Source organism: Lepisosteus oculatus, chromosome 2 (genome assembly GCF_040954835.1).
Source record: "Lepisosteus oculatus isolate fLepOcu1 chromosome 2, fLepOcu1.hap2, whole genome shotgun sequence".
NCBI classification, from domain to species: Eukaryota; Metazoa; Chordata; class Actinopteri; order Semionotiformes; family Lepisosteidae; genus Lepisosteus; species Lepisosteus oculatus.
This window is the reverse complement of record NC_090697.1, coordinates 64741581-64765771: the sequence shown is the minus strand read 5'-3', so window position 1 is coordinate 64765771 and position 24191 is coordinate 64741581. Positions and strand designations below refer to the sequence as shown.

At 35.0% G+C, this 24191-nt stretch overlaps 1 protein-coding gene across 3 annotated transcripts; it reads left to right on the top strand.

The window, feature by feature from the left end:
• Positions 1-11058: 11058 nt before the first annotated feature.
• Positions 11059-17668, top strand: LOC107076455 (uncharacterized). Of its 3 annotated transcripts, XM_069180642.1 has the most exons (12): positions 11062-11216; positions 11336-11371; positions 11791-12099; positions 12815-13129; positions 13584-13616; positions 14469-14504; positions 14922-14957; positions 15157-15246; positions 15751-15775; positions 16623-16666; positions 16795-16832; positions 17065-17668. In XM_069180642.1, the coding sequence occupies exons 1-12, from the start codon at positions 11168-11170 to the stop codon at positions 17188-17190; spliced, it is 1137 nt and encodes a 378-aa protein (XP_069036743.1). In that variant the 5' UTR covers positions 11062-11167; the 3' UTR covers positions 17191-17668. The 3 variants fall into 3 exon arrangements, 2 of the variants coding, with proteins under 2 accessions (XP_069036743.1, XP_069036754.1); XR_011182539.1 differs by lacking the exon at positions 17065-17668 and having other exon boundaries at positions 11059-11216; positions 16178-16666; XM_069180653.1 differs by lacking the exon at positions 13584-13616 and having other exon boundaries at positions 11065-11216; positions 14478-14504.
• Positions 17669-24191: the final 6523 nt, after the last annotated feature.

Here is a 24191-nt window from a genome sequence, read left to right as displayed (position 1 = left end):
CCAAAGCAAAACAAATATAATTAACATAAAAAAAATCTACAGACATTTTTACAATAAAGACACATCGTAAGATATTACTGTACATATAAACATTTTGAATATCATTAGGAGACAGGCTCACCGTTTCTCTGGCTGTGACAGGATTATCTGACAAAGCTGTGATTTTACACATCAATTTACTGCATTTCTCTTTTTCTCAAATGCCTTGAGTGGAATGATTAATTTACTCCTAGTAATTCAAATTTTAAACATTGATTTTTTTTAATTGACAGAGTTTTCCTATGCACGTGTTCCTGAACTGTCATTTAAAGATGATTTTTTTCTAACTTATGATAAATGTAATGACCTGAAAAAAGTTTAGTATGTATTTAGATGAGCTGTAGATTATTGGAAATACTTTGCTGTTTGTATACTGAATGTTGCAATAAAAATACTATTTTGAAAAAATAGAAAAGATGAAAAAAATTAGAGGAGAAATGTATAGGAGTACAGCGTATAAAAATATGTTTAATAATAACTATAATAGTCCAGGTCATATACAGTATTTTTTCAAGAATAAATCACACATGATTCAAACTGAACTGCATTGGATAACAGGTCTACAGAGGTTTCACATCTAAACTACTGTTTTCTCAATGATTGCAGTAGGATAGTGTACAGAATACTTACCAAATTGACTTCTGGTACTGTATCTGCATATCATCATTCAGATTTAAAGAAAAACAAAATGTAAAAAGAAAGTTATAAGGAATTCGACAAAACTAAAATTGAATAGTGGTCAGCTGGGCTTGAATGAAGTGAGAAAACTTCATTGTCGTCACAGTCTTGCTGTTTTTTTCAAGTTTCCTGTGTCTAGCAGATCCACATTCTATACTTTAATTGACATACTCTTTGAAGTTGCCACATACAGTAGCTCCTACAGAATCATCATGTTTGTTATGTAATCATAGCCGTTCAGGGACGGCAAATATGTAACGTTGCCATAGCCAAAATGTAAATGTAGTGGCTCTCTGAAGGCACCAGTTCTGTAGGGTTTGGGCATTTACTGAGACAATTATTAATTGTAGCAGTAAATCACAAAGTTGATTCTTTTGATGGCTTTAGAATCCAACCATGCGACATAACTCAAACAACGCACACACACAGGTACTAATACACGAGGATACATTTATTAATACATAGAATATGCATGTAAACCTAACAGATCTTATCGAGAGGGTTATCAGAATACAAAAGATATATATTCAGTCAGTTACAAAGTGTTACACATATCAAGAGGACATACGTTAAGTATATTATTCATTAAGACCGTTTCATAAATGAACTTGGTTATAACTTCTACGTTAGATACTCAAAACAAGTACATAACTCTTAGGAATTAAATTGATATCAACTGGTTGGGATAACAATTGAATTCTCGAGCTGGAATGCATTGGTTGAATACTCATCCAATCTCTGGGGATTCAGATCTCCTGCGGGTGCAAAGAAACAGTTGCAGGCTGTTGCTGTGCAATCCGCGCTCTCTGGCTCCGTGCCAGGCTGTGCTGTGTGGCTTGCGACGGTGCGCTGCTGATGCTCACTGTTGGCTTTAACTAGCAAAGTTTGTGCACAGGAGAAAAGATGACTGTGGGTCCGAGCAAGTCAGGAAGAGGACCGGTTCGTTCCTGATGAAGAGCTAGTTCTGAATTGTGATCCAGCTGTCCACAGTTCCGACCTGTTCACGAGGCCTGCTGCTGGTGCTAACCTCGGGTGGATCCTCTGGTTACTCTCTGGCAACCTCCGCTCTAGACTCTTAGAATAAAGGAAAGTTCTGGCACTCGGACACACTGGCCGTTCCGTGGTTTCCGGGCTGAGTCTCAGGATGGTCAGGAGGCACGCTGCGAGAATGTCCTGCCCTTGGGAGCCTTCTGCTCCTGGGCCGTCCTGCCCTGGAATTCTCCTTTGAATTCCCTTTAGGAAAGTCCACAGAATTCTCCTGAATCTTACTGAAACCCTGTGTTGCCTGTTTTTACCTGGAGGAACTTCAGCTCATTGATTGGCTGAAAGTTCCATGGGCATCAGAGTCCCACGTGGGTTACTCGGCCCTACCAGTCCCTGATTGGTTGATCAAGGTGAGATATAAGTCACTTACTCCTGACACTTAGGAATGCAGTCCAGATGTCCATCTGGCACTCCCTAGACAGATAGGCGCCAATGGATGACCATTGATCATGATAGCCAGACTTAGTTAAGTGCATCCCCCTTTGGGAGCTTGTCCCTTTTCAGAGGAAACCTTAAATCAGCCTGCATGAATAGTTTCTCTGTGGCTCCAACACAGAGATGAACAGAGATGGGGCCTCTTTGGGAAAGCTCAGAACACTTAATTCTTTCTTATTAATAAGCCTCGCTGCTACAGTTATATACTTTCTTACACTGTGTAAATACATTATATCATCCATGTTTTACTAACAATTTGATTTCAAATTCAATAGTTAAAAATATTTTTAGCATTGTAGTAATCAACATTTATTTTCTTAAAGTTATAGCTGGGGTTTAAGTCAGACTGAGCTCTTCAGGTATGTTAATAATTTCCACATTTGTATTTATTTGTTGGCTCTTTTCTTTATTTTTATTTAGATGTATCAAAGAAATTAGCACAGGGGTGCTACAGCACTTCTTAGACATAAAATTAATTTAGACCCATCTCTCAAACATTAGAAGTAGCTGTTGTGATTATAATAACACATTCTCAACCATTTCTATAAGTTTATTAAAAAGAAACTTTACTTGTTTGTTTCTTACTCAGACCTACTTCAACGTCCCCTTTTTAAAGTGGAGCCAGAACACATCAATGTGGAGGACATTGTCAGACTGCGCTGTGAAGCTGAGAGGAGAACAATTACATTTCTACACCAATCAAAGCCCAGATCCTTTCAGAACAGTCCTGAACAGATTGTCAGCTCAGTACGACTGGGAGAGAGCTGCTGGAAAACAGAGCTCATGTACATAAAACTGAAATCTTTCTGAGCTTTGCTGCTGAGACGATTGTGGAAAACCAAATAATTATTTCAGAGCAAAGTGAGGTCAAGAAAGTGGAGGTGGTTGGTGAGTTTTTTAAAACTTTTAAATATGAAGAATAATATTATAAATGCATTTCTATATTAAGTAGTGTTAGAACTGTAACTTCCTGTTACTGTAAATAGTATATCCAAACTGGCATTTGATAGTTTGAATAGAGATTGCCTAGGACGTTTCACAACTTTTCTGTGTTTTGTTTTGCATTTACAGATGCAGCCATTCAAAGTGTGCGGTACACACACATACCGGAGGTAATTGGCTACGGCGTCGCGCATTGTGACGCACGATGACGCGTGGTACCTCGGTACGTCATTGGTTGACCGACAGGGGCACTCGTGGTCCGTTGGTCTGTCGTAGAAAGATTTACAGTAAATGTCTTTACTGTGCCCGTTGTAGTATTGAATATTAAAAGCAAGGGAATTTTTATGTCAGTTGCAGTTTTTTTGCAACATGAATATAATTATATCGTTGTTAATTTCTTTAGATACACGATTCCATATTATATTCCCTTTTAATCAAATTCTAAAAGTATGCTTGTTGACTCCGGTATCACGTTAGTTAAGGAATTTGATGCTTAAAATGTTTAGGGAGAAATGGAATATTGGTGTGTATGTTTTCTTTAAAGTACCAAGACCAGCCATATACTGTATGTTTAAGTTCCAAAATTAATATCGTTTATGGCCTTCACGCGCGTTACAGTATGCTCCTATTCTTTTTATGCTCAGGTACTAAGATTTCCCTTCAGTGGTAAAATTCCATATAAATATTCAATACTTAAACGGGCACAGTTAAGACATTAAATATACATATACATACTGTATACAGTACAGTTTGCATACGGTAATATGTTTATTTTCCTAAATCAATCTCTTTTATGCGCATGTGAAAGGCATGGTGAATCGATTCTCAAAAATTACTGTACTTTGCTTGATTGGAAACAAATGCGTGACTGCGAAATGCTGTGGTGTTACTTTTACAAAGACGGTCAATGAAAAAAAGAATGTGGACCAGGGCAATACTTTGAGTTTACACTTACAGCTTGTCCAAGGTCATTCATTATTAATACTATTAGTAATATCTTCGTTAAAGACTTTGACGGCGACAGCCCAAACATGAGAGGTTGATCTTAATTAGCTCCACCTTGCGGAAATTCCGGATACTATTATTTTGCTTGCGGTATTATAGGAGAACTTACGGTAACTAGCAGTATTTACCGATAACTCGCGGTAGACTGCGTACAGCGCACCGGAAAATAATGCGCATTTTGAATGGCTGCATCTGTATGGGCTGCAAAAGGCCAGACAAACAGAAGGAATTGTGTAAATTATTTCAAAAAGGTACTGAAAATAAAAAAAAGATTATTAAAAGAGAAACCTATAACCAAAAGACAATGTTAATTTTCCCTCAAGAATTCAACTTTGTCTCATTTTCATTAAATTCTTTCCTATTTTATTCCTTCCATCTCTGGCTCTGTCTCCTTCCCCTCCACCCAGGTGCTCTCTTTATAATTACAGATGATTAAAATCCTCTTTGTTTTGCCCGCAGTTGGCTTTGGACAACTTCATCTACAAGTGGACCGCAAGCACATCAACACAGAGGAAAATGTCAAAGCTCGCTGTGAAGCTGAGAGAGGAACATACTGCCATTTCTACATGGGTCCAAGTGCAGTCCCTTTCCGTTCAGAGCTGTACAGGAGAGAGTTTCAACTCTGTCTGCTCAGTGTCTGGGAAGGAACTGTTGGGAGAGATGGGTGACAAAACAAGGACTGAAGTCTCTCTTAGGTGTGCCATTGAACTAACAGTTAAGAGTCTCAATTTTACTTCACTTCGTAATGAGAACATCAGAATCAAAGTGGAAGATAAGAACCATGTCATTTAAATTGAAAATATATATATATTATACCTAAACACTGTTTATAGTTACTTTGTTTTTAAGATTGAACTATTTAAAAGCTCCGGTATAATATTCAGGTTGGAGATGTACTCAAGATGTAGACATTCTTTATAATTTTCTATTGGAAAACAATATGTATAGTGTGTATTAGAAGAGAAATCAGACTTCGGCAGCAAACAGAGATTGCACAAACGTGTGGAATTTTCCAGACTTTAAAAAGTTTAAGAAATTTCTAATGCAGTGTACATGAGAATGTGTGATATTCTTATTGTACTAGCTGTAGATGAGCAGTGATATGTGAAGAGTATTATGTGATAAATTCAAGGGAATAGAAAGTTTTAATATATTGAAAAAAATGTACATTAACACATTATGAAGTGGCTCTAATTCAAACAGTATGTACTGAAATTGTGTATAACAAAATTGACAATTCATTTAAAAAACTTAGGTTAATACTTCATTTTTTCTAACAAATTGTTCTAATCTGTTATCCATCAGCCAACCTGGTATTTACAGAATTATCCTGACTCACAAATGTTGTTCTTTTGTTCCAGCTGTTGCAAATTTTAATGCCTCCATAACTGAAACAAGTAAGTAGATTCCTTATGCAAAATTTGTTTGAAATGGTAGTTGGTTATTCATAAATCAGAGGATCACCAAAACTGTTCTCCTTAGGAATTTTGCTAATAATCTCAAATAAAAGCAAATGAAGTGCCAAACTTAATCCCTTGTAGAGATGCTCTTGATGCCTCTTAAGAATAATTCATTGATATTTTCATGATTAAAAATAATACTAGTTTTTGAACCAAACTATAATGTATTACCATATTGCAATAATGTCATATTTAGCTGAATAACAAAAAATATGCAGTATACACATATTTAAGTGAATATTTATAATCAAAACGTAAATGCTCAGACTGAACAATTTCATGGGTAACAACGTTAAATGACAATAAAACTGCAAAAAAAATGAAAATGTTTTGATTGTACTACAGATGCAGCCATTCAAAGTGAGCGGTACAGACACGTACCGCAGGTAATTGGCTGCGATGTCGTGCATCATGACGCAAGATGACGCGGGGTACCGCGGTACGTGATTGGTTGACCGAAAGGGGCACTCGTGGTCCGTTGGTCTGTCGTAGAAAGATTTACAGTAAATGTCTTTACTGTGCCTGTTGTAGATATTGAATTTTACCACTGAAGGGAAATCTTAGTAGCTGAGCATAAAAAGAATAGGAGCATACTGTAACGCGTGTGTAGGCCATAAACGATATTAATTTTGGAACATAAACATACAGTTTATAGCTGGTCTTGGTACTTTAAAGAAAAAAATACACACCAGTATTTCATTTCTCCCTAAACATTTTAAGCTTCCAAGTCTTTAACTAACGTGATACCGGAGTCAACAAGCATACTTTTAGAATTTGATTAATAGGGAATATAATATGGAATCTCGTATCTAAAGAATTTAATGATATTCGTGTACGTCTCATTTTTTCAAAGAAATGTTTGTTTGTTGATTGTTATCAAAAATGACTTAAAATCGATCATGTTGTGATATTTTGAAATATAAAAGTCAATTGATTGTCCATTATATCGCTATTCTATTTTTTCGAAGAAATGTTTGTTTAAAGAAAAGTCCAGCACCAGCTGGATTTGAACACACAACCCGTGAGTTGGTAGTCAGGCACGTAGACCAGTAGGCTACAGGGGAAGTCGCATGTAGTGGGAGGCGAAACAGCCCTACACAGCCCTGTCGCAGTACACTCATATCGTTATTAAATTTTTTAGATACGCGATTCCATATTATATTCCCTATTAATCAAATTCTAAAAGTATGCTTGTTGACTCCGGTATCTCTTTAGTTAAAGACTTCGATGCTTAAAATGTTTAGGGAGAAATAGAATACTGGTGTGTATGTTTTCTTTAAAGTACCGAGACCAGCCATATACTGTATGTTTATGTTCCAAAATTAATATCGTTTATGGCCTTCACACGCGTTACAGTATGCTCCTATTCTTTTTATGCTCAGCTACTAAGATTTCCCTTCAGTGGTAAAATTCCATATAAATATTCAGTACTAAAATGGGCACAGTTAAGACATTAAATATACATATACATACTGTATACAGTATAGTTTGCATACGGTAATATGTTTATGTTCCTAAATCAATCTGTTTTATGAGCATGTGAAAGGCATGGTGAATCAGTATACTTTGCATGATTGGAAACAAATGCGTGATTGCGAAATGCTATGGTGTTACTTTTACAAAGACTGTCAATGAAAAAAATAATGTGGACCAGGGCAATACTTTGAGTTTACAGCTTGTCCAAGGTCATTCATTATTAATACTATTAGTAAGATCTTCGTTAAAGACTTTGATGGCGACAGCTCAAACATGAGAGGTTGAGCTTTATAATATTTTTATATTATATTATAGCGGATATTCCGGATACTATTATTTTGCTTGCGGTATTATAGGAGAATTTATGGTAACTAGCGGTATTTACCGGTAACTCGCGGTAGACTGTGTAAAGCGCACCGGAAAATAATGCGGTATCGCCCGCGCATTTTGAATGGCTGCATCTGAAGAGGTAGGCCTCAGTTAAAGCATACTGTATAACAAAACAGTTTTATTTACCTGTGAATGCAACTGGGACTGCACAATAGCCATGGCAAATTTAGTTTTATTGTAACTAACAGCAACAATAATAAGAAGAATACAATCTTTTACATAAAAATACTTTTGAATAGAAATACATTTTTTCATACTTTATCCTGAATTCATGCTTGGTTTATTTGGTACTTAATTGAACTACTGTATATGGATACGCTATACTGAGAGTTCTTTTTTTCAGGATTACATTTTATAAGAATCTTACAGAACTCCATAAAGCCTTTTCAGTCCTCTACGGAATCCTACGATACTATAGGTTAGTCTTTTAATTGCTGTAGAAAAATACAATTTTAATGGTATCTTTAAGTATAGAATCCTATAGTACTGTGATAGGATCCTATACTGTAGTTCTTTTCAGTAAGTGGAAAGGAACCAAATGGCAGTTCAGCTCCAATGACTACACTTCAGAAGTAATGTGGTCTCATGCAGGGCCCAAATAAATGATCAATTTTGTTATCTTGGGTGCTCAGAAGAGCACATACTGTACCTCCTTAGAAAGACATCAAGTACAGTGCATATCAAACATGTAGCCTTTCATATACCATATATTTATGAAACATTTATATATTTACAGTATACTGTATATACATACTATACAGTTCTAGCCCTTCCATTAATTTCTCACACACAAGCACATTATGTCACAGTGTAGATAAATGACCAAATAAACATGATACATTACAGATTTAACAGACAATTATATATTAATAAAACACGTAAATACTTTTCCCATTGATATATTAATATTTCACTTATAAAAATCTGCATTAACAATATAGGATCAGTATAGGATCCTATCACAGTACTATAGGATTCTATACTTAAAGATACCATTAAAATTGTATTTTTCTACAGCAATTAAAAGACTAACCTATAGTATCGTAGGATTCCTAATTAAGTCTATAATTCAAGTTGTTTAAAGTTCAACTAATAACCTGTAAACACATTGTCCTTATTGGACCAGAATTAAGTGTGACCATCTAGTCACCTACACGTGCACAGATCAGCTAGAGAATGAAAAATGTCTTCAAAAAATGAATCAATGGGAAATTTGACGAAGTCCGATTGTGCAGACAAAACTATTTTATAATTTGACAAGACCAATTCAATACTATGTGTTGAATAAACATGACCTTCTAAGAAGGTCTTGGGTCCAGAAAGAACATCTTAATCAGGAGCAGAGCAACAAAGATAGCCAATAAAACTAATTTGTTGGCATGTAATATTATCTTTGAATGACCCCTTTAAAGGGCAAATCATTTTAAAATCAAACCAATCCAATAAACCAAAAGGTTAAAATCAAAATCCAATCCAATGGTTGATAAGCGCATCCAAGCAATTATTTGGATATGCTTATCAATTGAATGATCAATTAGGGGTTTAAACATATTCAAGTTTTTCATAATGTCTTTAACTGGTCATAACATGAACAAAAGGCCTATTTCAAAGAAGCAAGAAGTCTGTTGGTTCTAAAATTACACATAAACACACAAATTAGACACAACACATGAGTTAGATGGAAAAACTATGATGACAGCTCATCTGTATTCTCTTTAAAGAGAAGAATCACCATTCTTTTGATGGCACATCAATTGATGAATATAAGTAAACACATTCTGAATTGCTGCTTTCTCTCCTAGTGCTGCTGAATGCAAGAGAAAATGTACTGTGTGACTTTAAACTTACGTTTTTGACAAAGATGGAAAACAGTTACAGAGTTTACCAAGGCAAAAGTCTAAAGGGATCAAGTCAGACAACTTCATTGTCATCACAGCTTTTTTTTAACGTTTCCTGAGTCAAGTAACCATGTACGGTAGTTCTACACCTTTATTAGCACTGAAAGTGTATCTTAAACCCAGCAGTAGCATCATGCTCTTTATGTCATTTCTTACACAGAGTGAGTACATTAACTTTTCTCATTGATTTCAATCAGAAAGTTTTACATGTTAAGATTTTTACATTAAAGTTAATGTTCTTCTGTTAAAGTTATAACTGGAGTAGAAGTGAGAGCAAGTTGCTTTGGTAAGCTTTATATTTTACTTTTTGTTGTACTGTATGTATGAAATATATCACTTACATATAGTAAGTTATCATTAATTAAAGTATTTACTTTTAAATTAAATATTATACTTATTTACTAATAAGACATTTGAATCTGGGGAAATTTGTGTTGAAAATTGTCTTACATGTACTAAAAAGATGACAAATAATGTTTCCTATTGATCAATAAATGTATTTCAATAGACAAATTAGTCAGATCATACAGTAGATCATTATCATGAATAATCAGTTATCATCAAATTTTATATACTGTACATATTCAGGATAGTATTATGTTACTCCTAAATTGGACATGAGCTTTACAGTAAATTCTCAACTCAGTGAAGTTTACTTAACTACAGTTTTTCCTTCTTTAAAGAAATTGATTAACCAGTATTATATTAACTGAAGACAGTTGACAGTTCACATAATTTAATTCTATTTCATGTTAGGTCCTTACAAATTGTTCTTTTATTGAAGAAGAGTAAAACATTTTGATTTTTCATTAAAAGATTTATCAAGTCAACAAACTATATTTCTCTAATGACATGCAGTAAAATATTAAAACAGTTTTGTTTAAATTTAGATATATGTAGATATAAGTACTGTATATTATCGTGACTAGTCTTTTATTTTGCAGTGAAATTATATTAATGCTGGCTTCAGCACCAATTATTTGTATTATTATATCTTTTTCATCTTTACCATCTTATTGTACTTTTATCTGTAAATATTTTTACAAGATTATAAAAAAGAAATTTCACATATTTGTTTCAGGCTCAGACCCGATTGAATGTCCTCTTCTTAAGGTGGAGCCAGAACACATCAATGTGGAGGACTTTGTCAGACTGCGTTGTGAAGCTGAGAGAGAACGATGTCACTTCTACACTGACTAGAGCCCAGAGCCTTTCAGAACAGCCTTGAACAGGTTTAAAGTTTGCCAGCTCAGTGTAACTGGGAGAGAGCTGCTTGAAAACAGAGCTCATGTACATAAAACTTAAAGATGATTTATTTATAAACTACAGTATGATACACTAACATGAATGTTACAGACTGCAAAACACATCAATTGTGTTAATTACAATCAATGTATTAATTACCTGTTGCATGTATGTACAGTAGAAGAATATTTAATATTTATTATATTAATTTCTACTCTTTTACACATACATTTTCAAAGGTTTTGTTAATAATTACTAATAACATAACATGCCATCACAGTCCTGCATTTTTTGCTAAATTGTTGCAACACTTTTTCCAAAAAGGCATATAGTGTCTTTCTAAAATCATTGCAATTCAAGCAGAAAATAATTTTTAAAAGTTTCAAGAACTTCAATGGAAATAAGAATTAATACTTGGTCAGTTCTGCTGGAAAGAAGAGAGATAACTCCATTGTCACCATCGTGCTGTTTTGTGGGTTTTTTTCTTTACTGTCATCTAGCAGACGTGCATTCTACAGTACACTCACTGAAGATTCAACATACAGTAGTATCTTCATGCACTTACTGTACAGAGCCATCATGCTTATGTATTTTGTTACACTGAGTAAGTACTTTATATCACCAATCTGTTTTACCAATGACAGATTTTCTTTAATCCCACAATTCAAATAATACTTCTAGAATTTTTATGGGGTAATAACATTCTTCTTTGTTTTCTAAAAGTTGTAGCTGGGGCTGAAGTCACACTAAGCTGTTCAGGTAAGTTATTTCTTTCCAAAATGTATTTATTTTCTTTGTTGTTCATTATTATTTACACGTGTTAAAAGATTAGCAAATAACACAGATATACATTCTTCAAATACAGTACATAATATTTATTTTGATCCATAGGTTTAAAATATTATTATTTATTCTCATTTCCAAATTTTATTATTCTATTATTTTTATGGTTACTTATATGATTTAACACATTTTAATAATAAAAATAATAATAATAATAATTATTATTATTATTATTATTATTATTATTATTATTATTATTATTATTATTATTATCATCAGTAATAGTAGTAATGACCATCATTTTCATCTCTATCTGCCCACTTCTGTATGTGTCATTTTAATGTTAAGTAAGTCTAAGATAGCTTTATAGAATTTTGTCTTTGTTTCACACTCAGACCCTATTGAATGTCCTCTTCTTAAAGTGGAGCCAGAACACATCAACATGGAGGACTTTGTCAGACTGCGCTGTGAAGCTGAGAGAGGAGAACAATGTCACTTCTACACTGACCAGAGCCCAGAGCCTTTCAGAACAGTCTTGAACAGGTTTAATGTTTGTCAGCTCAGTGCAACTGGGAGAGAGCTTCTGGAAAACAAAACTCATGTACATACAACTGAAGTCTTTCTGAGCTGTGCTGCTGAGATGATTGTGGGGAACCAAAGAGTTATTTCAGAGCAGAGTGAGGTCAAGAAAGTGGAGGTTGTTGGTGAGTATTTGATATTTTTAAAAGTGTAACATTATATAGCATTATAAAAGTATTACATTTATATTTGTTAGTGTTATGCTTTCTGGTACTACAAATAAAAAATTAAGTGCAAATTTCAATGGCACATTTTAATGGTGATTCTCTAGGACCTTTAACAATATTTCTATATCGTGTTTTGGATTTAAGTTCTGCAAAAGACAAGACAGACAGAAGGAAATTTTTATCAACCATTTTGAAATGATGCTGAACATAAAAAAGATTCTCTATTTATCTTCTTCAGTTCTGAAAACACTCTGTTTTGAACAATAATACTGTACAGTATGTATATATTATTTTTATATTTTGGCTAAAACATAATTTAATTTATAATATTCAAAACTGAATACTTGAATAACATTTTTACTGTAGTTTTAATGGTTATTCTCTAGGACTTATAATTAAAATATTAATTTTATTTCAATACTAAATCACTAAACAAAATGTGATCAAAATATTAATCATCATGTATGAAGTTGGGAATGATTAAACTTTATGATGGGTGTTTCTTATTTACCACTTGGCATTGCATTTTCATGTAATATTTGTCTTAAATTATGTCTTAAATTATTAAATAACTTCTTCCACTTCTTCCACCTCTTGCTTGACCTCCTTCCCCTCACTTCAGGCTCTGTCCATATGATTACTCCTAGATAAACCTTGTTTGTTTTACCCACAGTCAATTTTGGACAACTTCATTTACAAGTGGACCCCAAGCACATCAGCACTGAGGACGATGTCAAAGTTCGCTGTGAAGTGGAGAAAGGGACAAGGTGCCATTTCTACATGGGTCAAAGCGATGTCCCTTTCCGTTCAGAGCTGTACAGGAGGGAGTATCGGGTCTGTCTGCTCACTGTGTCTGGGAGGGAGCTGCTGCAAGAGATGGGTAACAGAACCAGGGCTGAAGTCTCTCTGAGCTGTGCTGTTGAACTGGATATAAAGGGACAAAGTGTTTCTTCACATCATAGTGAGAGCATCAGAATCAAAGTGGAAGGTAAAAACCATCTCATTTATTTTTTTACATCTTTTACACATCTAAACACACAGGTCCGATTTAAAAACAAGTGGAAGATATTGTCAGTATGGAAATATTTTTCATATTTTTAACTGGAAGACAATATTTGCAGTGTTTTAGGGAGAAATATCAGATTAAAGCAATCAACAAATACTAAAAAAGGCTGAATTACCATAAAGACAATTTTGCAGTGTGGATTTCATTTTTAAAGATTATGTAGTATCAAGATATTCCAGATGCAATAGAAATAATAATGTGTCTTCTATTAGTATTAAGCAAACAATATTGTATTGTAGTTTCAAGTGATTTATCACTTGAAATATAACAGATTATGGATTTTGTGTATCTTTAATTTATTTAAAATATTGGTTTTATCATTTATTTAACATTTTGATTCCTGCAAGAATAATGAGCAGTTTTGACTGTTCTGCAGGACTGAAAACGAGTGACGTTTCTACAAATACACGTGAGTAAAAGCATGAAGCAAAGCTCTCTATAGATTGTAATAACATTTTTAAAAGTAAAGCCTTAGTGTGAATGTACATTTGTACTTTCTATTTGAAAGTACATAAAATATTATGTGTAAAGACCAAAGTCATATAGATTCCATTTTTTTTCAATTATAAATATTCACTCACTTTATGCACAATTCAAATAACATTCTGCAAAGTTTTTTTCTGTTTTAACATTCTAATAATAATAATTAACTACAGTAATGCAACACTCACTGGGCTATCTAAATCCACACTGAATAAACTACAGTACATCCAGAATTTGGCAGCCAGAATCCTGACCAGGTCTATTGCGAGCAGTCACATTACTCCTGTCCTGGAGTCATTGTACTGGCTAACTGTTAGGTTTCGTGTCAACTTTAAAATCCTAATGCTCACCTACAAGGCTCAGCAGGGCTTGGCACCTCATTAACTAAGTTGATACCATCCTACTCTGTTCGACCGTCTTGTTCTGGCCTTCTTTCTGTCCTCCAAACCCGTCTACATGCTCTGGGTGACAGGGCCTCTCCTGCTACGCTCCAAAGCTCTGGAGGTCTAATACTAACAATATCAGAGAGTCGCCATCCCTGAGCCCTTTCAAATCTAGACTCAAAAAAACTTTTTTTAGCTTTTATTTAACAGGTTGTGCATGCACTCTTTTTTCCTACTGTACTCTATAACCCCATCTATATCCTATCCTCTCAATGTGTATTTGTTTGTTGTTCTTTGAAGCACTTTGAGAAGCCAGTTTTAAAGACACTATATTACTTTTATTTATAATGAACAATTTATTGTACTATCTTACAGATGTTGTTCTTTTGTTCCAGCTGTTACAGATTCAAGGATCTCCACATCTGGATCAAGTAAGTGTCAGTATGATGTTGAAGTTCTCCCTAGTCTGTCCCTTACATAAAGCTTGTTTAAGTGTTAACTGTTTAATTACAATTCATTCAGGCACCAGTGTGCTTTCCATAGATCCATTGCTAATCAGGTCATATATGAGAACCCATATAATGTATAATGAAATTCCCATATGATATTAAGTGTCTAAAATAAAGCAAATAAAAATTTTCCAAATATTCCAGTTCCTGCCTGTATTTAGAAAGTTCACTTATATGTGATGTAGCTAAGAAAAATAATATATCAGAATTAACTCGTGTAGCTAGTCATCCACTCACTTGTAAATCCAAACTGCAGCTTTGTTGTGGTGATAAAGAGGTTTATGACAATTCATCCCTTAAATTTTATTTTAATAAATATTGGATTTTTCTTTTCTCAAGCTGTTACAACATCAAATTCTGTCACAACTGGAATTGGTGAGTATCTCCAGTATCTTAAAGCTGCACTAAGCTTTTACATTTCCCATGATAGCTATTTTGTCCACTGTTGTTAACAATACCAAAAAACAGAAAAGTGATATAATAACAACATACAGTATATGATGCCCTTTCACAGTTTGCTGTCAAATACTAAGCTGTAACACCCTATATTGACTGCTCATTTTACTTTCTTCAGGTCAGCATCTCAAATTCATTTTGCCAGTTGCTGTTGTGCTGTTTTTACTGATGTCAGCAGCAATTCTGGGCTTCCACACCCTGAAACACAGTGAGTTAGACTGTTGTTACATCAACAGCAGTTCAGAATATAGCAAATGTTGTTCTAGCATCAAACACTACTGTATGTACTATATATTCACATCTGTATTAAGGAACATGCAAGCAATTGTTGAAACTTTGTCTCTGAACAAACAAGTTCCTCCATATTTTGGTTTTCATTCCATCTGTTCACCAACAAGCATCAGCATACTTTAGTTATTCACTGCCAGTACCAACACCACTTCTGTCTCAGGCTTACCAAAAGCTTAATATAACACCCTTACTTCAAATTAGTCCTAATTAGTTACAAGTTCCGCATAGATGTTATGTGAAATCATGAACAGACAACACTTGCTATGCGTTTCCTGCTGACAGGCAAAGAATATGCAGCTTAACCTTAAGGAGATAAATTGTTAAAAGCATTAATTCTAGATTCTTCAGTAGATTGCACATATTGAAAAAAAGGATGTCCTTGTTTGAGATTAATTTACCCAATCATAATTTTATTTTTCAGAGAGAAACAAACCCGACAGTAAAAGGTGAATCTTTGCTTCTTATTTTTTTTCTTATTATCCTCATCATCTTTTTTCTTCTCTTGCCACAACCATTGCCTCCTTCAATCTCAATGTATGGGCTGCAACAATATTACATGATAAATTCTTACTAATTATTAAAACTGATGTCTCATAAAATGAACTGCTCGGAGATTTTTTGTTTTCATTTTGAATTTAAACTGTGTCGATTTTAAATTAATACTTAAATTAAAAGGCACTTTTATTTTAAGAAGTCTGTCTTAAGCTTATTTTTGCTTGATTCATGCCAGTTTCAGAAGAACTCCACCATTTTTTTTCTAATATAAATACAAAAATCTGATTAACTGATGATAATCAAACCGTCATTATAATAATACAATATTTCACATTGACATGCCTTCTTATTAGTACTGGATCAGAACTGAACTACATGGTGTAACAGTGTGGGAGTGGGAGGAGCCACGGCAAACACCGGTAAAAGCTAACGCCCCGTCTGAGGGAATGGAGGCTGAAAAACGGAAGAAAGGGAGCGCAAGGCCAAAACTAAAAGAGAACCCAACCTGTCCTGGCCAGACAGCAGAAAAGAAAAAGAAAATACAATGAAGGAAAAATATCCTTTTAACACCCTTTTCACAATCCCCTTGTGGGGGCTCGCTCCTCCCTCCAGGGAGGTGCTCAGTGTGATCTCAAAGGGCCCTCACAGCTGCGGCTCCTCCTTAATCAGCCAGGGCAGCTGTGGTTGCTCAGTCAACGCGTCACCCTTTATCCACACTGAACATGCCCCCATGTAATGCTACAGTGGTATTGTATGTAATTCTTTAAATCTTAATGTTATGATGCTTCTCTTCTATAGTGATCTCGAAGAACATAGAAATAACAGTTCTGAGCTTGCTGTCTGTAAGTACTGTATGTGTGAACAGAAATATTTTTCTTTGTATGTCATTTTACTCCATTTTATGTTTTTTCTCAATTTTACTTAAAACATAAATCCTACTTTAAAATCTGTTTTTCTCACTTTTCAACAGATGCCACTGTGAATAAAGAACAACCACAGACTGCAATGGTAAAGAGTTCAAATATTATATTTTCATCATATGCTAAATCCATTTTAATAATGTTCAAAATTCTAAAGTGTTTGATAATTGAGCAGTTTGAAAGGCGGTGTGTCATTTAAATTTTGTATTTTATTATGGATGTTAATTTTAAAAGTACCTTTAAAAGATAATCAGGACTCTGTGAAACAGTGTGACAATTTAAATATCTGAGATCTCTTTCTCTCTGCTTATTTCCCACAGCAGCTGGAGGATGTAGACACTGATGTATGCTATGCCACTGTGAAACAATCTAAGCACCCCAATAAATCAGCACAAACGCTTCAATTAAGTCAAAAATGCGAATATGCCACTGTGATGATGCACTGAGAGAGAGTAACCTGAAATCAGTACGGCATTCATGTCTTCAATTAAAGAATAATAGAAAATGAATCCCAATAGGAAAATGCATTTCATTTATTAACTTTCACAGTACAGCATATTACCGATACATTGTTCAGTTGTGGTCTATGTGTACTGGATATGAATAAGTATTAGCTAATAAATTGATGTCAGAAAATCTGTTAAAGAAGTATTGTTGAATATTTCTTCATATATTTATATATTTACCTGCTGACTTACAGAGTTTATTTTTTGCTATTTTAACCAACTCCCCCACCCACAAATGGTGGTTGTTGTATGTGCAATTTAAAGAAAACTGATGGATAATTTTTCCTAAACAAGAACTGCTTTGTATCAACCTATCAATTCTGTTCTGTCCTATTTTGTAAGTGGAGTCTAATATTTAAAGTTTGTTTTTATTTGCTATGTGGTCTTCTTGCAAACAGGAGATGACTAATAAATTGAACCTTCAAACTTAGCAAGAACCTTAATACATTATGGATGAAAAAAAAATTATTAAATGTTGCAATATGCTTAACAATTAACGATCAAGTAAGTTAAAACAAAGCCTAAGGGACAATTGTTCCCTGGGATGTGGTACTTGTATTTATCTATAAATCAAACACAAAAAGCAAAAAAGCACTTTAAATTTAATTTCACTTAATATGGAATATTAATTTGGAATCATGTAACTAAAGTGAAATTTTGACAGCTGAAAATAAAATATTTCTGAATGTTTTTAATGATTTTAATTAATGAACATAAATATTGGTTTATGTAGCTGGTAGCAGTAGCTGAAAATAAAAAAATAAGTTACACAAGAAAATTTTACCCTCTTCATGAACCCTTCCTGCATCAAATTCTTTAACGTGGTCATTTGCTAAGGTTATTTTGGGAAAAATTTGATTTACTTGTTTAATCTTAATTTCCCAGCAACGGTTAAATAAAAAACAAATTATATACAGTTGAACAGAGAGAAGTTATATATGTACTTAGAAAGTTATACATTTTTTAAATTATGCTTTTTGTTTCTCAGCAATGTTGTATTTAATTTAATTGTTTTTGTTCATAACATTTTATTTTGAAATATTTTGCTTCATTTGGTTTCACTTCCTTTCCAAGCTGTTATAACATTAGCAGTTTTAGTCATGTGAATTTATAAAATTATTGTTTTATACAACAGTTTATTTATTCTTTTTGTGAAATAATTTAGGGATCAGTATAAAGCTTCACCTAAGATGTGTTATCCGTATACTTTGGTATCCCCTTCTGCTAAAGAGCTTTCTTCCATAAGAGCCTAACTCACCACATACGCTTTTTAGACATCTGCTTATTTATTAAGCAACTGTGAGTAAGTTCCCCACTAGAGGCAGTTGCACCTGTATTTCTGTTCTATGTCCCCAAATTAGAACATCACATTCTCCGTGTCTTCTCATGTCTATCTCTTTTTTCAGTTTTGTGACATAAACACAGTTTTTTAACTATCAGAAACTATTTTGATATCTTTTTAAATTCATGCACTAATTATGTTAGACTAGAACACATTATTCCTTATTTCTGATTTTCTTTAAAATAAATAAAAAAATCAAGTGCCCAACATTAACTTTGACATGGATGTGTGATACAGGCTATCAATACTCAGTCCTGTCACACCCTGAATTTTACAATTGCATTTACTTGAAAATATGCTCATCCCTGTGTCAGTTCCAAGGGAACAGCCTTAATGAGCAATATTTTAGTGTGCTCCACTCAAATAATAAACCACTCCACAGATATTTGGGAACAATAGGAAAACATTTTGAAGGTACACATTTTCTTGAAGTTTAAACTGTGTATTAAATCTCCAAATGTATATTCATGCTTAAGAACATGATAGTCACTTAAACTATAACTCATACAGTACAACAACATGACCTGTCTCAATAAATTTCTCATGAAATCAAATCATGATATCGCATTTTCTTCAAATTGTGTCTGTGGCACTCCTCCTCGACCCCATCTCCAAATTTGCAGCTTATCCTTTTACTCTGCAGCCTTCTTATCCTCAAAGGGGGAAGGGGATGGGGGAGATTCAAGGGAGATGTGAATATGTTTTTGGTTTTGGTTTCTGAGAAGTAATATCCACAGAAATCCATATATTATTAACAGGGAGTCAAGACATTAATGTTTTTCTGAGCTTATCTTATTGTACAGTAACACTAACATAATTTAGTGTGTTCTTCTTCACACACCTAAAGAAGGCTCCAAGGCTGAAATGTTGTGTTTTCTTTATTCTGTTTTCAGCATGGAATAAACCTATTACTTGTTCCCTAACATGATTTATTTGTTTTACACACTTTTTAAAGAATTACATACAGTATTCAGGATTATTAGTAATTGTGTATTAATTATAATTAGAAAACAGATCATTTTATTTTAGGTTTTAATTGTTAAAATATATAATATATAGTGGCTTTAATAACAGATTACATTTAAAAGCAAATAAGCACTTAAAATAAAAAAGGCTAGTAGTGACTTGAATGACTTATAAAGAATGATTTACAGTTGCATACTGCAAGTGTAGTGATGCATTGGTCAGGACCCTATGCAGACGGCATAATCCGGAAGTAAGTGAAACGGACACAGTGAGGAACTGGGCAGGTTGACAAACAGGGGGTGTGACGACTGTACACTGGTGCTCGGGGGGGCGTGGCCATGGCGAACACGTCCAGAGGAGTCCAGGGGGTAATCCAGGGTTAGGTCCAAAAGTTCAGAGCCGGGTAATCCAATGAGACAAAGACAAGACAAGGTTTAAAAAACGGAACAGGATCCATGCAGGGACAGAAAATGAAAATAGGATGACCAGGTGCTCTGAGCCCTGTACTCAGCTGGGTCAGGATGCCGATAGGAGGCCTATGCACTCAAGCTGTGGATGTAGGGCTACTTGGTGGTAGGAAGGCCTTTGGGTGTCTGTCTTCCAGTACTAAGCCGGGAGTAGCAAGAGTGCCCGCCTTAATTAAGGAGGGGCAGGATTGGAGGCAGGTGCACATGATCAACTAAAATGTGAAAGAGCTGGAGCACCCTTAAGAGGAGGGATTACAATCGTGACAGTAAATTGCATTGGAGCTGATATAAGTCTTTATTATATAAAAGGTAGTGGAACAACAATACTGCAATAATTATGACAAAAAGTTTTCCATTGATAATATACTGTTTTTGTGTTTTTCTCAGTAATTTCACCCAAATTTTTGCTCAGTGTTTTTTATTCATATCTTTAAATTTTGAACCACCTAGAAATAAAACTAGGTCTGTTTGGTTTCACTTCCTCTGCAAGCAATTCTAACATCACTAATACTTATTGTATGTTGTTTATACTGTATATACAATATATTTTTCAACTAAACCCATCCCTAAGAAGTATAAATACAAGATGTTTGAAATGTGCCTGCCACTAGGGAGGCCTGGGTTTTTATTTCCAGCCAAGTTCATTTTTTTTTTACAAATTGTCCCTTGAAGATAATGAAGACTCTCTTTCTAATAATTAAATAATATTTATACTATACTCAGTATCAACACTACTATGAATACATTAGAGTACAGTATAGTAATACAATAGTGTGTCTCATTTAGAGTTGGTAACAGCAACCTATCACAACAACGTAATTGTATTTGAAGGAAAGGTTCGTCGCTAGTACAGTATGCATACAGTATGATTAGTGCAGGAAAACAAGCTAAAAAAATATTATGTAGTGTTTCACACAGATGTGTTAATTGGTCTTTCTTCATGCTGCCCTACCACCTCTCTGGGAATAGGACCAGGTAACTATCCCAGGGTTCATTTGCATCTGAACGAAAAACTATTAGAGTAAGACATTGTCCAGCTTTTCACTGTTCTAATATAAACATACGTTTATTCACATAACCACTGTTTTATCTATTACAAATTACTTTGACTCAGATATTGTATAAAATTAAATTATTTTTTTAAATGTTGTATTTCATCAATTGCAACTTTGAATCAAATTGTGGTTCAATTTATTTATAATTTAGATAATTACATTCTTTACTAACATTATTTTAATATTTAACATACTGTGATATTTAAAATTATTTCACTAGCAATAACAACACCCAAGAATTAAGTTTACGGAAAGGATTGTGGAGTGTTTAGTTAAAGTTATGGGTTAACCCACTTGGTTAAGGGGTTACCTCTTGTACAAGGAGGCTAGGACCCTCAAAAAGAACTAAGCGTGACCCCTTACCACCAATACAGAAATATGGAAACACAGACAAGATGAGAGAAGTGTTTTCCAATGCATGACTTGAACTCTGGGTTATTGCAGCAGTGGCCCAGTGGATGCTCACTTCCAGGAGATAAGCATTTTATCAAATATGGGCCACGGCTCTGGCCTCAAGCTAATTGAGAAAGCATTGCACTGACCCAGAGGTAGCAGTAGCTTGGAACTACCTGCATGAAAGCAGGGAAAGTGAAAATAGAACAGCAGCAGGGGATGACAGGAATGAACACAGGGCCGAATTGGACACTTGAAATAGAGAAGCAAACAAGGCAGAACTGTACAAAAACTGCTAATCAAGCCAGAGGTAGGTTGTCAGACAGACCCAGGGCTGAAAAGATGGCTTCAGTACCAGCAGAAGAGTAGAGGAATTAACCTGGGCTGAATTGGACACCTGGGAATGGATGCAGAAGAGAGCATAGGAGAAAAAGCAAGATTAATTTAAAGAAAAGAATGCAGCATGAGGCTTGAGATTTAAAGGAGAGAGTTTAGATAGGATATAAAGAAAACAAGAGAAAGCATTTCGTTGATCCGATCACGAATTATTTTCCAGTCGTACGCAGCAAGGGTTGAGAATCTCCGATTCACCATCGTACTAATGGTTTCCCGGAGATTGCAAGGCAAGGCACTTTTGCCTCTGGACCCATCGAAATTTACAGACGTGGTCCACCCCCAGTAAATTTCAAAAGTCACAAGATTTCGAAACACGAGGGCGGCGTAGCGGTCGGCTCTTGCTTTCCCGTCTATGCCGATGCACTGCAAGTACAACCCCCCCTCCATCTCCTGGGTGATGGGTAGCAGTTGGACATCTGGGAGAATTATTCGTCCCACTGGCATCTGTGAATTCCGCTGTGCTTCCTGGGGGGAGATAGCCGGCGGGGACAGCATCAACAGATTCCTGCGCGGTGGTGAACTGAGAGGCCGGGATGGAGTGTCCTGAGGCGGTGTGTGCTCTGCGGGGGGCAGAGCTTCCGCCAGGCATTGCAGCCTGCGCGGCGGGGAGAGGCACTTTTCGGGAGACAGCTGCTCAACTGTTTGACTGCTGGAACTCTAGCCTCCCAATCCTCCCCAGTAATGCATCGTAATGCTCCCACTGCTGCCGATATGTCTCCATACAGGTGTTGCTTCTACAGGTTGGCACCCTGGCCAGTGGCCGAGAGCAGAGACCCACGGCCTGTGACAAAATAACATAATTCATGTAAGAAATAAAGTCACACAGTAGTATTCATCAGTCGCGGAACAGAAGTCAAAATAAACTTTTCTTTTTTTCCGTCTTACCGCTTTCTTTTTTTCTGTCCTGGTGGTAGATCGTTTCGCCCGTGCGGTGTTTTCTTGAAGAACAGGCTACGAAGAAATAATTATAATTGAATTTAAAATTCAAAACGGCAATAATACCTTGTAATATGTGCTGTAATCGCGTATTTCAGATGAAGTCTGCTGTATTTGCTTACCCTTCGCTCTTTGGAAGCTGGGGCGGCAGAAGCACCCCGTCTCTTCCCGTAAAACGCCTTGGTCTCCATATTGTACTATGGTCGCTGTAGTGCAGGTTCGCAGTTTTTTTTTTGTGATGGGAGCTCACCCAATCCCTTGGTGTCTTTTATGCGTCACACATACTGTATTTCAGCGCCATATATTTCATGGATATTATGGAATATAATGGATGGATATCTTAGTTATCTTTCTAGTTCACAGGTTTGCATGCATAATTTAATTTTGAAAGCCACTGAGACATCAGGTACTACTGTTGTATTTATGAAAAAGAAACAAAACAAAAAACATACTAACAACTGTGCCATCCTACTCCTTAGTTAATACATTTTATTATTCATAAACAGTTAACATTGTTAGCAAAATATTTTGAATTATATTTAACCCTATTTTTTCTTTAGTTTTGTATTTAACTTATTATATGATAGTCAGACTTGTATATTTGAACAATTAAAATATATTTTTACAAGATTTTACATTAAGCACTTAAAATTAATATGGTTAATAATAGTAAACTGTAACATGCTGTAACAAGATCGGTTAAACTGCGAAGAAAATGCTTTCAGAGAAAATGTTTCAACCAAACCTGTTCCCACACACCCCGCCCCCACTACCATTAGAATATACACAAACATTTTAGCGTTTCATTCTGAGCAGAAGACCCTCACACCTGAAGAGTCCTGGCTGTGACGAATTAAACCGGTTTTACAGGTTTCAATCACAGACCATGTGACATGGGACTCAGTAAACTACAGTAACACCGTATTTGATAACGCTTTAAAAACGCTATAAAATAATGTGACCTGGCACAGAACAAGTTTACAGCACAGTACAAAGATAAATGCTGACCATGACTTTAGAAGCATAAATTGCCTTACACTCAATTTAAACACAAGCTGTCTTTAGCCCTCTAAGCTGGTTCATACAGAAATGTAGAGATCTAGGCTCAGAACACACAGCTTCATTAGCAAATACATATGCAGGACAACTAGAGAAGACGTTTTACAGAGGATGGATTTTTAGAAACATCCCATCAGACATCCCATCATATTCACAACGTGAAATCTAGAAAATAATATTACGTAACCAAAATCCGCAATATGGAAACAGAACCTGTGTAATTGTTGATAGATGATGTACTCGTAACATTTTTTCAAGACGAACTACAACATTTAAAAAATGACTTGTATGTACTTGATATCTCTAATCAATCCACGGGTCCCAGCA

Excerpts from the sequence above, each read along its gene's own strand:
- LOC107076455 (XM_069180642.1), top strand. The coding sequence starts at position 11,168 with ATGCACTTACTGTACAGAGCCATCATGCTTATGTATTTTGTTACACTG. Across the intron at positions 13,617-14,468 it reads TGACGTTTCTACAAATACAC|CTGTTACAGATTCAAGGATC; the intron begins GTGAGTAAAAGC and ends CTTTTGTTCCAG. Across the intron at positions 15,247-15,750 it reads CTTCCACACCCTGAAACACA|AGAGAAACAAACCCGACAGT; the intron begins GTGAGTTAGACT and ends TTTATTTTTCAG.